Source organism: Cloeon dipterum, chromosome 3 (genome assembly GCF_949628265.1).
Source record: "Cloeon dipterum chromosome 3, ieCloDipt1.1, whole genome shotgun sequence".
Taxonomy (NCBI): domain Eukaryota; kingdom Metazoa; phylum Arthropoda; class Insecta; order Ephemeroptera; family Baetidae; genus Cloeon; species Cloeon dipterum.
The window spans coordinates 27,173,241-27,188,609 of record NC_088788.1 but is presented as its reverse complement, the minus strand read 5'-3'; the positions used below and the strand labels follow the sequence as shown (position 1 = coordinate 27,188,609).

Sequence of the window (15,369 nt, the reverse complement as noted above, 5' to 3'; positions counted from 1 at the left end):
AAATAAAACAAAATGAATCTCATTTTCTAGATTTCATAATGGACCGAAGAAGTTGAGCGAGGCGATGCGAGAGTCGATGAATCGCGATCCGCTGAGCCCGATCCTGTGGGAGCCCCACCTGGCAGCCCTGGACCGCCGCGTGCAGATCGTCCTGATGACCGTGCGCGACTGCGTCTCGAGGAGCGGCTCGCCCGACACAGTGATCATCAGCGACTTCAACTACAATGCCAGCCCGGACGAGAAGAAAGGCAGCAATGAAGTGTGAATGAGAGAAGCGTGACTGCGCGTGGCGAAAGACCAACATTTTGGCCTAATTACTCGAAGTTGCACTCTTAACAGAAACTTCCATAAAAATGCTGCATCTAAATGAGCAGCCAAGAGAGAAGTGTCGTTCCTCAAGCCGCAAAATCGATAGCTGATATTTGTGAATCTGAAGTTTCTGTCGAGAGGAGGGTTTTGTAATAAAATACGCACAGTAGTAAATTGTTAGAAACTGGTCGATATTTCGCACTGTTCACGCAGCAGAGACAAGAGTCAGATTGCACCAGCTCGAGAGCTCGAGTGCACTCAAATGCGTATATTTATACTCGGTGTGCGCGTGTAAGAACTGACCAACATATCAAACCACACTCGTCCATATCAAGTTAATCAAATTTCGTTTGAGCTCGCCCTGTGAGCGGACACAAGAGATGATTGTCTTTGTACATTACGATAAAAGTGATGTTGCTTGAGAACAACAAAAACCGATTCGACAGTTATTTTTGGCAGGAGTATGATAATATATGAGACAATTTATTTTAATATTCTATAGCAAGACGTGTTCAGTTGAAAATGTTTTTGACTTGCGGCTGTGATGTTTAAATAAGAAACATTGAGTAGGAGCCATTTTTATTCAACATGAATCTAGTGAATCATTCAAAGAGAGCAAACGATGAAAAAGAAAGAAAGTAATTGGAATCAACTAAAAGCAGGCATTGTGGAAATTGTTTCGTTCAATCCCCGAAAACCTGCACACACTTTCTGAATTAATTAATTGTGCTCAAGACATCTGTCTAGTCTGAATCAAAAATGTTAATGAAACGTCATCCTGAACCCAATTTTGTTGCATCGCCTCCATCGTTGCGTATCCCACTCATTGCGAGGTAAAGGATTTATGAGAAGACAACGAATTTGTTTTCAATGTGCGGAGTTTAATGTTTCAAAGGCCGGGATATTCAAGAGTGGATTATGTATCTCTAGTTACCAAGAACCATCACGATGATGCTGATTCCTATTTGTTTGTTTCATTTTTTCGCATTTTTTTTGACAAGGTGCAGGTTCATTAAAGGCAAAACAATTGTTTAAACAGCCAAGGACCTCCTGAAAAACTTCTTCCAAACTTTTATGTTTTTACTTCATTTTATGGCTTGATAATGTTCCTAAACCCTCCAATCTGCCATTCAGCTTCATTTCTTTTTCTTTTAGAGTAGAGTAACCATGCGAAAGTTGCTAATTTTGATAAATCTCATTAGTAATTTTCGCCTTTTAATTAACACCTGGGGATTTGTTTGTAAGTGCACACTAGATTCTAAGGCGTCTCTAATTTTTTGCTGAGATCTCAGTGAAACAGATGACAATTGTAATGCACTGCTGCTAAACCAAACATAAAAAATTGGTTGCGAACTCCGTGAAAAAAATGCACTAACAAAGAGAAAAGCATGCCTGTGAAACACATCCTAAGTAAATAAGTTTAGCTCTGTAAGTGGAAAGTTGTATATTGATGTTGAATAAATGAAATAAATTGAGTACCACAACTGCTTTTAATATCAAAATATACATTACTTCTCAACCTCTTCACCATCTTGCTTCATGTTTTGATACAGGCGAGCAATCGTGCCATCTGGAGTGATGGTTCGACCATAAAAGTCTGGTTTCTTTCTCCTTCGCTCTTCATTGACTTTAGTCACCCAGATGTCCAGGAGAGAGGTGAATGGTCCAAGAGCGTGTTGAGAGTGAAGAGGTGGCGACATCGGAGAATCTGTTGTTGCTCGGATAACACTAGCACGCTGGTATCCTTCGTCTGACCCTCCAAATCTAAGATTTTTACATTTTATTAGATAAGTAGCTTATACTATGTATATTGAAACAACATTGCAAACAAATATTTTAATTGTGGGAAAGGCAAAATATTTTTTTTATCTCTTTTACGTGAGTTTCTGATCATGACTCAATATAATGTCATTTTATCATAATTTAGATTTTACCTACATTTTGAAGCAACATCCTAATTTAGTAAGTTTTCAATTTGTAGTTTTTTATTAGCAGATACTAACTGTTCCAGTTCTCTGAGCGCCTGGTCCAGCTCCACCTTGTCCTCTCGATTTTTGGCCTTTGAAAAGTCAGGCTTATTTCTGCATTCAAGTAAGCAGTTCAGCACCTTCCTGTGGTTCTCCGAGTGGCAGTTTAACTTAATAAAATTTTCCAGCTCATTCCACACTGTGCTGTAGAGCTCATCCCTGGAAATTAAGTAAGATTCATAGCATACATAGCTTACTTAAATTGTTCTACTACTAAAGAACAAAAGTGCAGAGAATGGTATAAACACTAAAAAACTGAAAGAAGCGTTTTAAATTCCCTACCTTTTCGGTCCCTTCCCTTTCTGTCCCATTGGAGCTACACTGAGCGGCTCGTGCTTTGATTCCAAGCCGACAAGACTGTAAATCACGTGCTGACACTGCATCAATTGCTCCTCAGTCATCTCTTCTTCAGCAATGTATGTTAATAATGGGTCCAAGTTCTACACGCGAGGAAACTGAGCAAAATGCGAGAAAAAGACCCAACTGAAATATATACCTTTCTCATATTGAAGATTACAGTTTTTGAAATAGTCATGGGCCAGTACTTTGTGAATCTATCCAACCGTTTCTTCATTTGGTACATGGGTGATTCTTCAATGGAATCGCTATTTGGCCGTTTCAGAGGCATTAGTTTGTTTGCCTTCATCACCAACCCGAATTCCTGCAATGATCAAGACTTTTTTCACGGCCATGAAAGAAAACATTACACTCATAGATTCAGATACAAAAAATAATTCTACCAAAGAAGCTACTAGAGGTATGTTCCATTGTTGAAATGAAAACTAGACATCGCATTTCCTTGTTAATTAGAGCGAAAAATTCTAAAATTTTAAACTCGCACTTTTCCAACTATCAAGTTTCCAAATTTTAACATGCTACAGAGAACTCGTTCCTCCATGAAATTGTGGAGGAAAAGGGTTTCTATCGCAAAAAAGTGCAGTTTTCAAAAGATTTCTTATAAAGAGACTGTAATGATTTTATTTTAATTACTGTGATCCTGTAGTCCGTGACCCGACCACCAGTTCCCTCGCTGATGGATGGAGGATCTTCAAGGACACTCCTTGTTGTGGACAATGTGTGAATGAAAATCTCCCCGCCATGCGTTGCCAGCAAGTGAGACATCACCTTCCCACCAGACCTCCTCGGCATTTCCAGCATGACCGACCTGCCGCTGAGGAGGAAGTTTGTGAGACACAAGGAAGGCCGGCTGTTGATGTCAACTGGCGTGATCCTCTGCATCATGGTGCAGTGCTGCAGCTCAACTGCAGCCCTTGGCGTGCACCATTTTAGGGTCACAGTCTCGTAATCGGCGCCTTCCTTGATTGTGCGGATCATGGAAGTATCATAGGTTCCTGAATGACACAACAATCTTTATAGTCTTCCATTGAAATCACACAAGGCGAGTAAACCAGCAACAAATCAATAAAAATAGTAAATTGAGATTTAAAGTAATGAAATAATCATAATTCAAAGATATACCAGCAATAATAGCTTGATGAGAGGACGCTGGGTGGAAAATTTCAACGTCATAATTTGCAGAAGAGCCTGCATTCTGCTCTTCCTTCATTGGAATGCCAGTTACTGTGGTTGATGCTAAATTGTAGTGGGCTAACACCAAGTTAGAGAGCCTATTGGACAAAAGCGAACCAGCCTGAACTGAGATAGTTTCAACTGTGAGGCCAGGATTTATCTGAAAATGATTACAAAAATCCAAATAAATATCTAATGAACTTCAAATTTAGGTTACATCTTTTTGTGGATGATCTCGGATCTCGCAGTATTGGCCATTGGGACAAACGTTGATCAGCACTAGATGACAGTGATGAATGGGAATCAAGCTAGTGGACAGAATAATTTTTTAACCAATTAAAGCGGCCTGGTCATATTTATACTTGTCAGAGCCTGTGGCGATCTTGTTTTGGTGGATAACCATGGTGTTGAAGTACTCTATGTATGACCTGAGCTGCTGCTCATCGCGGACTGAAGTCATGCACAGTACTCTGGTTCTGTTCTGCACTTTGGAGGCGTTTTCAGTGAGCGAGGTGCGCTTTTCATGCTGCATTTCAGAGCACTGGGCGAGAAGTTCCACAGCACTTTTCAACCCGTGGAAGGCAGTGTGATCTGGCCTGGTCGGTGGGGGCTGAGGAGCTCCAATCAAGGCTAATTGGTTATGCAGCTGAAAAGCACAATTTCAATAATTGAAGGACCTATTTTTCCAATCATCCGCGACTGCATTAATTTTACAAGCTGCCAGACCCGGACGCAGGACACTTTTCCAACCTTTGAGTTTCCAGATCATAAATATAACAAGGAAGCCAAATGAATAGCCACAATTTTTATTTTATTATCATCATAGTGTATCTTTTAATGTATTTGAGAAAGGTGTCTTATAAACAAATCACAAAAAATGAAACAGTAGCTTGACTTTCATGGCATCAATCATCCTCTGAGCCACACTGGTACAAATTATAGTTCCTCCGTTTGAATCTCTTCACACTTGGAATGGATGATTCATTCATGTTCTGAGCGGAGCTATCTTCCTCATCCTCTGTGATTCGAGGTGGTTCAAAGGTTTCCTTGGAGGGCTCTTTAGGTTTCTCCATTTCTTGCTCCTGCTCGTCTTCAGTCAACTTTGGACTTGGCAGCACAAGACTTGACCTGATAAATATGTTAGTATCGATAGATTAAAGAATTAGCACAAAGAGCAGTAATCCAAAACACCATAATATAAGATTTCTCAAAAATATATATATATCATTAATAAGTTGTAACTGAGATATTTACAAAAATTGGCTCCACTCTGTGTAGTTATTAGGTAGGATGAGCTACTATCATTCGAAATTTGAATAAAGGTTCATGAACTGTACAGAAGCCATTTCAGCCCATCAGGACCCAGGAGACCATTGTCAACGATTCACACAATCAGTTAATTCCCTTTTATTTCGCCAAATATATTTTTTCTTTTTTAAGCTATTTATAACAATTTGAAGATAATTAACAGTAAGCGACTAAATTTAATTTTTTACGAGACCTCATAACTCAAAACAAATTTCTACATCTTAACTAAATTCCTTTAGCAGCTGAAATGTCTTAAAACTGTACCATATGAAAATAGGAAGAACAAAACCCAAAATATTAAATTAGCTATACCTGCTTGGTGTTCCCGATGTGGAAATCGACCAAAGGGAACTGGGACCATCGTCAGTTTCCTCTCCGGTCTCTTCCTCGTCATCTCCCCTTGGCTTGGCAATGAAAGGCGATCCAACCCCTCGGACTCCACCAATCAAAACCATGGGATCATCAATGCCAAGACTTTCGCAAAAGGTAGTCGTCTGCGGGTTGACATTTGGGCCTATCGAATATCTTGGGGGTCGACTTGCCGGGTGGCCAGTTGGATCGTGCGGAGGAACTGTCTGCTCAAAATTGAGCGGAATCAGCAGGTCGTCCTCAAAACGTGCCTTGGCCGCGTCAATCTCTTCAGCCGTTGGGTTAAAAATATACCGGTCAGTGCCTCCTGGTCCAGGCATGTATTGAGTTGTGGCTTTTACACTCAGGAGATGGTTGGTCAGCAGGAGAATGGCCAACCACTCAGGGTCATAGCTCAGTTTGATGGGCTGTTCACTGTTGTGGGGGATGTCGACCACCTGCAGGAAATGCCTCCTTGGAAGGCACTTGTCCAGAGCTAAGAATTTGGTCACGCCGACCTGTTTATCACCCTCTTCGTCTGTGACCGTGTGGGTTACGATAGCAGGAAATTTAACGTGCAAGTGGGCCGCAAACCAGAATTTTGGCTTCAGTACAGAGAGAAGCTCTTGAGATGGAGCCGAGCCTAGCGAGTTTGTGAGAACTTCTTCTTTGAAAAATGGTTTGGCCCGCAGCAGTTTGTCCACGTCACCGAAGTGATAAACTCCTCGGGGCCAGTCGTGGGATAAAAATATGTCAATGGGCTGCTGCAGCTGTTTTAATCTGAAGACATCCAGATTTCTAATGTGATAAACGCTTCGTTTTGTATCCTCGCTGTAAGGAGGTTTTTCGTAGTGTCCCTTCATGAAGTCCCTGCCCTTGTAAATTCCGGAGAGGCCAGCGATCCTTATGCCAGCCACATTGACGCAGCCAGCGTATCCTAGGTAATAAATGTTGGGCGCTGCCCAGCCTCCGTAGGGCATCTCCTGAAGGTAGTTGGAGGCTTCGTGGTTACCGCCGATGAATATGGTCAAGATTGGCGCCTCTTTCTCGCCAGAGTAGTACTTGTGAAAGGTGCCCATTTCACGATACTTTTGGGGCACGGCCAGGCAGTTCAAATCATCCTGATTGCGCACAGCCTAGAATAATTGCCGCAATGAGCTTTGCAAAAGAGCAAAAGAGACACAATTTGCTATATTACCTGAAAATCACCACAGCAGAGGAGCAGGTCTATTTTGACGTTTTCCTTCTGCTCGAGCAGCGCCAGGGTATCGTAGATTCGCTCCAGCTCACCATGGGCACAACCTTCTACCGCGATTTTCATTGCGGAACGCGATTTATATCAAAATATTTTACGGAAAATTTGCAAACACGTTCAGTAAACACTCAGCATTGAGAACCGGAGTGCAGATATGTACCGTGAGGCGAGAGATTTGAGCGGCTGCTCTTTGTAGTTTGTATAACATAAACAAAAACAAATGACGTCGCGGCAGCGCCAAATTCAAACACCCTCAATACGCCCAGGTCAGGCAACTCTCTTTATAAATTAGACACTCAATAATTACTTACATGAGCCAAATTCTGCTGTGTGACACTCCAACTACTCAGCCTGTGAGCCTGGTAATCGCTAATTATGAATGAAATCTAAAAAAATGAAGAGAAATTAAACCACGAAAATTAATTGAAAAATTTAAGGCCTGCAAATGTATGTATGTACATACATATCATGCATTATTATGGTCCAATAACTGGGTTAATTTTCTGGATTCCACTCCTGGTTAGCAAATAAAAAACTAACCAATTTTCCACTTGGGTAGATGTCCCACACAACTCTGCAGTACTCAAGGGCAGATTCAACGCAAGAAGTCCACAGGGACTTGTCAATTGGCGCCATCGGAATAATACCCGGCTGTGGACGAGATTTGGAAAATTCGAATTCGTGCGGCTCGTTGCAACCGTAGTTGAAGAAAGGAGAGTGGTCCAGCACGAAAACTGTCTTGTGGTTTTCCATGATCGACTTTTCGGGCGTCATTGTTTGCTAACTGAGGTTATAAAAGCTGTTTTAGTTTAGATGTTACAGCATCACCTTTAAACTAAACCAAAACAATCTCTGTCATGTTAGACAGCTGTACGGCAGAAGAGGGGGGCACTGACCAGGCGCCAAAAATATAAAATTTCATTGCAATGATAGCGAAAACAGTGCCCATTTATCACAAAATTACATTCAATTGGCACGACTTGAAATTCCATGTTGGGAAAAAATATATCAAAATATTAACGAGGTTTTTTCGGAATTATAATCCTTTTACTATTTATTTTCATTTCTAAATTTTTCCCAATATGAAAGGGAGCAAATCAGATATGATAAACATAATTATTGTAAAATTGGAAAATGTGACAATAAAATTATTGCACCTCTTTATCAGCTTTTCAAGAGTTCTGATCAGGATGGGCAAAACTTTGAAAGAAATTTATTTCGTACAGTTTCGTATTAGATTGTAGAATTTACTAAGTGCGTAAATTCTAAATTAATATAAAAAATAGGAAATAATTTAACCAGCGTGATTGTTGCTATGGAAACACTTTCTTGCGTTGATAAATTTACCATTGTCAGTCTATACTCGAAAATTCAAAAGCGTCTCAATCATGTCCGAAAAAGATTTAATTTCATCTTCAGTTGTGTGCACTAGTTCTTCCGAAGGACAAAGCGAAGGAAGTGTGGGTAGTGGGGGCGACATTCTATCTGAAAAACCAAGTAGTTCTCCTTCCTTCGACTCGGAGCTATACAATTATCAAGCCCTGCAAGCACCTGCCGAGGAGGGCGTAAGATATGAAGTCTTTGATGAAGGTGCAGAATATCCGCAGGATGATTACGACGTTCTGGTGTTGGCTCCTGAGCACCCTCTGCTCAAAAATTTTCACCACGCCATATCCAAACTACTTGCTAAGCAGAAAGAGCAGCTCACTATTGACATCAAAGAGTTGGTAATTTAAAAGATTCAATTTTAATTACACTGCCATTTTTTAAATTTTCCCAATTGCCCCTATCAAATATAGTCTACAAAAGTTAAAGCTCAGCGCCGAGAATCAGACGATGCTGCTGAGAAGCTATATGTGTGCCAACAAAATGTGAATCGCCAACACGCACAACTCGACATAAAAACTGAAAATGCAGCAGCTAACAGTGAAATCAGGGAGGAGCTGGAGAAATGCACTAAAGAACTTGCTGATAATCACAGGGACCAAACCAAGGCGTTGCACGCAGCTCAGATATTTGGTAAATTTAAATATATATTTGCATCATTTACTTATTAGCTAAATTTAAATAATAAATTTTTTTTCCAGAGAAAAATCTGTGGATTCTCTTAGGCGAGAAGACGATGAAGGATAATTTAGCCAGAAAAGCTGAGGAGACTACCGAGTCAAAAATTACTATGATGCAAAGACAAACTGAAAAGGCTCAAGTTGATAAAAAGGTGTTAATTGAAGAGAAAAGAAAGCAGGTAAAAAATTTAGTTTAAAATAAGTTTGTATTGGCATTTAGATTGCTTAAATTTCCAGGATGAGTTTGTCTACAGGCTGACATGCCAAGTTTCAGATTTGCAAACTGTGCTGGCAAAGTTGAATCATCAGATTGCAGCCAAGGACAAAGAGGAGATACAATTAAAGCAAGCTGTCAAAACGGCGGAGCTAGAGTTGGATGAACTTGATCAGGACCAGCACCGCTTTTCACAGGTGTGGCAGCGACTTTTGGTCAGCGCCAAAAACAAGGATGCGGAGCAAATACGTTTAAACGAAAAGAAAAGGTTCGTAATAAGTGCATTATTAAATTTTTTCGAGCAGTCAAACATTATTCAAATAGTCGCCTGGATGAGGAGTTGAAGATTGCTCTAAAAACTAACGAAGAATACAAAAAAGGTCTGGAAATGGAAAAAGAAAAAAATGAGCAGCATTTGGCACTGTACAAGAAAGTGAGGCGCGATAAGGCTATTTTAGAAATGCAGATTCGTAGAGAGCAAAAGAGAATAGAAGATCTTCAGGAGCAAATAGAAAAAAGTAATGCTATGGTAGGCATGACTGAAGATGACATCAAAGAGGTTAAGAGAGTAAGTAAACTGATGAAACTAAAACGTAATTCAATTATTCAAAGAGCGTTTTCCCAGGCATTAAGGTCAAAAGAAAGCAAGGTGTCAGTTTTGGAAGTTGAGATTTTGAACCTGAAGGGTTCCATGTTGGACTTGGAAAAGAAGATACTTGAGGCTCTCAACGAGCAGGCGATGCAAGACAAGTCTGTACAATTCATGATTAACAAAGTGGACGAATTGATCATATTCTTGGAGGAAGAAGTGAGGCTTTGATATTTTGGAGAACAATCCAGTTAAATTAATGAACCCTTTATTAGGAAAAGCAGAAAGCCCAGAAGGAAATGCAGTTAGCTCAAGCAGAGCTGGAAGTGCAAAAACTAAAGCACGAAGAGGCGCAAATAAGAGAATATTTGAAGCAACAGACAGAAAAAGTGGATCATGCCAACAGCGAATTGAAATCAACTGAGCAGGATCTCAGGAAAGCACAAACAGAACTATTAGTGAAGCAGGGAAAGTTAGACAAGATTAGTGTTAAACTCGCCAAGCACACAGAAAAGAACGGGGTAAACCATTTTAAACATTAATTTAAGCAAATTGATTGTAAAATCATCTAAATGGAAAGGACCGGAATTTTATTGAGACGCGAATTCAAGACTTGGAGGATGACATCAAAATAGTGTCAGCAGAAGCGGAAAAAATGCAAAAAATCATATTAAGAAAGGAGGTTGCGTTGATGGACAAAAATGAGAAAGTAGAAAAGTTTCGAGCCGAGATTCAAATGCTGCAGAGAAGTAAAAACATTTTGGATAGTATTTCAGCAAAAGACTGATTCATCCACAATATTCAAAGGTTTAGATAATCTTCAGTACAAGTCGAAACAACAAGTGGGCGAGTTAGAAAAACTGAATGCACTGAAAAGTGTGACAAACAAGAACTGCGAGTGTCAAGCACTGGTATTGTCAAATGTTGACAAGGAGATGGCGAAAATGAAAGCAGAGTGCCAAAACCTCCAGAAGAGCAACTTGTTGTCATTTGGCAATATTGAAGCTGCAGTCAAAGTAACTACTATAACTATAGCAACTATAACCATAAACAAATGTCCAAAATAGGAAGAAGAATCCAAAATGCAAGATCTGTCTGGAAAATTGATCGCTTTGGGTGACGAACGCAAGCAATTGTACGACTGTCTGAGAATGCTGCAAACAGACCAAGTCGAATTGGAAAGTAATCTGTCCTTGGCCAATGAAACAAAGCTGTCTATTGAGCGCGAAAGAGGAAGCCAGGGAGAAATTTCAGCCATGAAAACAGAAATTCATAGGATGGAGGTAACAGTGATTTTCTAATATTTGTTGTAAATTAAATTTCCTTGACAATAAAGGTGCGATTGGGACAACTGAAAAGGGCGCAGGAAAAGTTGAAGTTGGATTTGAACCAGTGCGTGTTGAGAAGGGACTTGATGGTGGATTCAAACAGAGTACGCAACTCTAAGCAGTCTGTGACCAACACAGCTTGGCTTAAGGCCACGCGCAAATATGAAACCCTCAAGTATAACAACAATCAACTAAAATCTGTACGAGAACCAGATTTATTGAAAAAATGCATACTAAATTTACTGTATTTAGAAACTTGACAAGTATGAAGGCGACAAGGTGTCTTTAAAGGTGATAGAGAAGGAAATAAATGGCTTAGAATCCGAGTTAGACAAGAAAAAGGGTGAGATCAAAAGAATTGCTGAGCCTCTGAAGACCATGGAGATGCAGCTTTACCACATGCGTTTAACAAAGAAGGAGGTGAAGAAATATTTAATAAATAAAATTTAATAATGCAATAATGAATATTTTACTTTAATAATATCCCAGAATTTGGAACAGCTGGTCCATAGGCAAAGGATTGTGCGAGGTTTGACTGATGCGAAAATAGGGAGGTACCGCACCCTCTGCAAAACCGAATCTTCCTTGATGACTGAAGAAGAGAAACAGAGGGTGACCCATTCCAATCTGATATCAGTTATAGAGTCTCTGCAGCCAGATTTCCCACAATTTGGACCCCAACTACATTCCACAATGGCTATGCTCAAGAGCATCAAAGTGCAATATCAAAATTTGTCAGCAGCACCGAGTGTGCACGAAACTGACGAAGCATCTTCCGTACAATGAATATGGGAGTTAAAATTTTGTTCATTGATTACCTCGCGTTATTGCTTTATTTTCCATCCGTCACTCCAGATGACCAATTAATAATGAAGTAATTTTTCTTGCCTGGAAAAAATTTTCAAATTAGGATATTAATACTTGATATAAAATTACCTGTTCGAAGAAGAGTTATCTTGTTTTTCAAAATAAACTCATGAGGGTGGAACACTTGATCTGGGTTGTTCATTCTTTGCATATTCACATAGAAACCACCAGCAGATATTTTTGTCCTTGCATCCTCTGCAATAATTTTAGTTTAAAAATTGCAATGCCACCATATATATTTGAAAATTACTCTCATAATTGTAGGCATTGGCTTCAAGCGCCAATTCCAGAATTGTTCTTGATTTGCTTGAATCCAGTGCACTGATACTGGCACCTGGGAACAACCTAATTATTTCTTCTTTTGGCAATTGTTCCAATGAATTTAAATCGCCTTTGTAAAGGGCTTCAGTTGCCAGTTGAGCTAGTTTCAGTCCAGCCTCTGTTTCACAAGTGATTGTTAATGTCACGCAGTAAATGACTTTGGAAAACTTACCTCCGTGAACTAAAAGTGTGACTTGCTTGGCCAAAATCTGCTGAGCAGCTCTTAAGTGTGGCTCTTGCTATGATGTTGAAAGTTGAAAGTATTAGCTACAAAGAAAATCAGTACAAACTTACGAGGTGCTTTGTCATGATTTCATCTATCACCTCATCACTCAAAAATGTAAGAAGCCTGAGTAGATTCTCCACAGCTGAATCAGGGTTGCGTACAAAAAATTGATACAGTTCAAATGGAGGAGTTTTATCTGCATTAAGCCAAACTGCGTTTCCTGCTGATTTGCCAAACTTGTCTCCAGACTCCGAGGTGATCAGCGGTAAAGTCATACCTGAAATCAACTAACCGTAGAATGCAAAATAACTACCAAAACGATTTACTACCATAAACTGGCACGTTTTCTGCTTTGCTGATCAAATCATAGCCAGAGACAATGTTTCCCATCTGGTCGTTTCCTCCAACCTACATTTAATTTTTATTATAGAAAATTTAGCATCCAAATTTAATACTTGAAAACTACAGCCATAGGTTTTGTAAAGGTGGAGCCAGTCATAGCCCTGAAAGACTTGGTAGGTGAACTCTGTGAAGCTCATTCCCTGCTCACTGTTCAGTCTCGATTGGACACTGTGCCTCGCCAGCATTCTGCTCAGTCTAAAGTGGCGGCAGTGGTGCGAAATGAAATGCACCAAATCCATCTTTTTGTACCACTCTAAATTATTAACCACCCTGTGACAAGGGCTAAATAAAAATTTTATGCATCACATTCATCCTTACCGCACTGGGGGCAATTCTCCCTTTTTCCAAATGAAATCTTGGTGATTTTTGAAAATGGTTTCTATGCTCTTTTTTATGCTATTTGTGTTTGCTTCCACTCTTTGGTTTGCGAGCTCCGGTCGCTCTGTAGACCTGCCACTGGGATCACCAATCAAACCTGTTGCTCCTCCAACCTGATGACAGTGAGACACTAGTAAATTACACAACATCAGGCACTTATTTTGAGACAAGATTTTACCAAAGCTATTGTCTTGTGTCCTGCTCTCTGCCAGTGCAAGAGGTTGATGAGAATCAACAAATTCCCAACGTGCAAACTTTCCGCAGTGGGATCAAAACCAGCGTAAACACACTGCTGTTTTGATTTCAACAATTTAGCAGCTTCATTTCTGAAATAACAAATTAGTCGTCATTACATATTATGTAAGAAGTGGTTTTAAGGAATAATGAAATGCAGAACAACAATGTATCGATACCTTGATTCGTGAGGAAAAGTATCTTCAAACAACTTCCCTCTCCTCAATTCGAATAAATTTTTCTCGGTGCAGAAAAATCTTCTGAGGGGAAAGTTTAGCCTACAGAGATAGGGACTCATTTTGCCGGTGTGAAGTAAAATCTTGAGCAAACCAAAGTATCTATCTGACGTAGTCTAACGACGATAAATCACAATTATTGTAATGTTTGCGTAATACGATCAGCTATGTTTTGTTGAAATATTTCAGAAAAGTGGCGAACGGGTCCTCTTTAATATAACCCGTGCACTTGCCGAACTTGCATTTTCATCGTTAACACGAAAACAAAAAACATGTGTTTTGTATTGTGAGAACGTAGAGGAGGGAGGGGGGGATTGGAGCAGATTGGAGCGACACACCCTCTGGTGCTCAAATGATCAAGCTGAAATGGAAAGACGGAAAGACTGGAAAGACTACAAAGTCCTCAAGTCCTCAAGACGTGAGCCAAGAGTTAAAGGCCCAGAATTCGAGAAGTCGAGACTCTAGAATAATGTAGCAAAATGGGACAAAGTGGTACGTGGTAATTAATAATAATTATTATTAAACTGATTGCTTTTTAACACGAAAACATACCATAATAACGATCGAGAGAAAGTAATGTCTTTTGATAAATAAAAACCATGTAATTTTCAACGGGTTAAGAAATTTCCGGTGATTTATGTACATACATTAAATAACTTCATTACCGTTTTAATCACAATCACTATGCTGTATGTACATATACATAATAGCCCTCTTAATCAAATATATTATTTTATTTTTAAAATGAGTTGATAATGCATATTATTATTACATAATATTATCCATATTATTGAATTGAATGAAGCAGTCAAAAGTCAAATTAAATATTATTATTTAGTCCGATTGTAGATATTTAAAATGAATTAATGCCATGCTAAATATTGAAATGGTTACTGTTAAATAAAAAATTTCAAAGTGCTATAATGTGGTTGCAATCGCGTGTCTTAGTTATATCATTTTTATTACAACCTTTGTTTAAAAATAACGAAAAGAATAATCAAATGATTAAAATAAGAAAAATTCTTAACTGTTTTTCTTTGTCCATATAGTTAAGTTTCAAACACTATGTGAACTAATTTAATTAAATGCGAAGAGATTTAAAATGATTATACAATTATCTAGAATGTCAATCGAAAAATCAACGCATCAACCAGTCAGCTTATTATTTTGATTTTATTTTTTAGCTCACAGGAAATTGAAAGTATATATATATATATATATATATATATATATATATATATATATATATAAAATATAATATTGTACTTATGTTCTTACTCCAATTAATGTACGCCAGAATCTGAGAAACTCTTTTACAAATATTTATTTATAATTCATCTCTGATCAAAATGTTAGATACATATGACTTTTTTTTAAATATTGTAAATTTCAATTACAGCAAGGCTAGCATGGGCCTCTTTAACCCTTATTACAGCTGTATAGAGCCTATCATGCGGAAAGTTGTCTTTTGAAAAACACCATGCAGTGCGATTAAATTGTCTAGTCACAGGACTAGGGCAAATTATATTCAGCGATAAATTTACACCCATTTCCTGTATCGCAATGACACAGTGATTGCTTGGAATAATTCAAATTCACTCGACGGAAAATTGAATCATTATTCTAGTTTCCAGGCTCACAAGTGAGGCTGCCTGTGGCTGGCTGGAGTGGCTGGTGGTCGTCCTCGGCTGGGTACGACAGGAAAGGTCGCGCGCGGGCGGCGGCGCACCA

The 15,369-nt window shown here is 39.1% G+C and overlaps 5 protein-coding genes across 5 annotated transcripts in view; 2 read left to right on the top strand and 3 right to left on the bottom strand.

Moving 5' to 3' along the window:
* Positions 1-1,787, top strand: part of LOC135940952 (extracellular serine/threonine protein CG31145) — a 74,341-nt gene extending 72,554 nt beyond the window's left edge. The window contains exon 7 of the mRNA XM_065486106.1: positions 31-1,787. Within this exon, the coding sequence (XP_065342178.1) occupies positions 31-265 (235 nt within the window). The 3' untranslated portion in view covers positions 266-1,787. The remainder of the gene's footprint in view (positions 1-30) is intronic.
* On the bottom strand, positions 1,786-7,622 carry asun (integrator complex subunit 13 asun). The gene is made up of 10 exons (XM_065486104.1): positions 7,318-7,622; positions 7,089-7,163; positions 4,229-4,512; positions 4,084-4,174; positions 3,816-4,026; positions 3,327-3,688; positions 2,833-2,997; positions 2,619-2,776; positions 2,313-2,495; positions 1,786-2,073 (listed from the first exon to the last, which is right to left on the bottom strand). The coding sequence occupies exons 1-10, from the start codon at positions 7,549-7,551 to the stop codon at positions 1,818-1,820; spliced, it is 2,019 nt and encodes a 672-aa protein (XP_065342176.1). The 5' UTR covers positions 7,552-7,622; the 3' UTR covers positions 1,786-1,817.
* On the bottom strand, positions 4,661-6,954 carry ldbr (lariat debranching enzyme). Its single transcript, XM_065486105.1, has 3 exons — positions 6,721-6,954; positions 5,487-6,658; positions 4,661-4,994 (listed from the first exon to the last, which is right to left on the bottom strand). Exons 1-3 carry the CDS (start codon positions 6,841-6,843, stop codon positions 4,772-4,774), a joined length of 1,518 nt encoding a protein of 505 aa, XP_065342177.1. The 5' UTR covers positions 6,844-6,954; the 3' UTR covers positions 4,661-4,771.
* Positions 7,623-8,078: 456 nt separating the features above from the next.
* LOC135940791 (coiled-coil domain-containing protein 40) lies at positions 8,079-11,969 on the top strand. Its single transcript, XM_065485846.1, has 13 exons — positions 8,079-8,504; positions 8,577-8,796; positions 8,865-9,022; positions 9,081-9,325; positions 9,382-9,625; positions 9,683-9,865; positions 9,922-10,167; positions 10,227-10,395; positions 10,454-10,662; positions 10,714-10,929; positions 10,983-11,174; positions 11,227-11,394; positions 11,464-11,969. Exons 1-13 carry the CDS (start codon positions 8,166-8,168, stop codon positions 11,758-11,760), a joined length of 2,886 nt encoding a protein of 961 aa, XP_065341918.1. The 5' UTR covers positions 8,079-8,165; the 3' UTR covers positions 11,761-11,969.
* On the bottom strand, positions 11,789-13,894 carry TyrRS-m (Tyrosine--tRNA ligase, mitochondrial). Its single transcript, XM_065485852.1, has 10 exons — positions 13,582-13,894; positions 13,347-13,494; positions 13,109-13,281; positions 12,844-13,060; positions 12,718-12,796; positions 12,457-12,665; positions 12,335-12,401; positions 12,092-12,280; positions 11,911-12,036; positions 11,789-11,862 (listed from the first exon to the last, which is right to left on the bottom strand). Exons 1-10 carry the CDS (start codon positions 13,698-13,700, stop codon positions 11,807-11,809), a joined length of 1,383 nt encoding a protein of 460 aa, XP_065341924.1. The 5' UTR covers positions 13,701-13,894; the 3' UTR covers positions 11,789-11,806.
* Between the last annotated feature and the right edge of the window lie 1,475 nt (positions 13,895-15,369).

Coding starts and splice junctions, on each gene's coding strand:
- asun (XM_065486104.1), bottom strand. CDS start 7,551: ATGACGCCCGAAAAGTCGATCATGGAAAACCACAAGACAGTTTTCGTG. Junction 4,027..4,083: donor GAGATCATCCACAAAAAGAT/GTAACCTAAATT, acceptor AATCATTTTCAG/ATAAATCCTGGCCTCACAGT. Junction 2,777..2,832: donor TAATCTTCAATATGAGAAAG/GTATATATTTCA, acceptor CCTCGCGTGTAG/AACTTGGACCCATTATTAAC.
- LOC135940791 (XM_065485846.1), top strand. CDS start 8,166: ATGTCCGAAAAAGATTTAATTTCATCTTCAGTTGTGTGCACTAGTTCT. Junction 9,023..9,080: donor TTGAAGAGAAAAGAAAGCAG/GTAAAAAATTTA, acceptor TTAAATTTCCAG/GATGAGTTTGTCTACAGGCT. Junction 10,168..10,226: donor AGCACACAGAAAAGAACGGG/GTAAACCATTTT, acceptor CTAAATGGAAAG/GACCGGAATTTTATTGAGAC.
- TyrRS-m (XM_065485852.1), bottom strand. CDS start 13,700: ATGAGTCCCTATCTCTGTAGGCTAAACTTTCCCCTCAGAAGATTTTTC. Junction 12,281..12,334: donor CACACTTTTAGTTCACGGAG/GTAAGTTTTCCA, acceptor CTTGTGAAACAG/AGGCTGGACTGAAACTAGCT. Junction 12,037..12,091: donor CAATGCCTACAATTATGAGA/GTAATTTTCAAA, acceptor AAATTATTGCAG/AGGATGCAAGGACAAAAATA.
- ldbr (XM_065486105.1), bottom strand. CDS start 6,843: ATGAAAATCGCGGTAGAAGGTTGTGCCCATGGTGAGCTGGAGCGAATC. Junction 6,659..6,720: donor TCTGCTGTGGTGATTTTCAG/GTAATATAGCAA, acceptor CAATTATTCTAG/GCTGTGCGCAATCAGGATGA. Junction 4,995..5,486: donor ACATCGGGAACACCAAGCAG/GTATAGCTAATT, acceptor CATATTTATCAG/GTCAAGTCTTGTGCTGCCAA.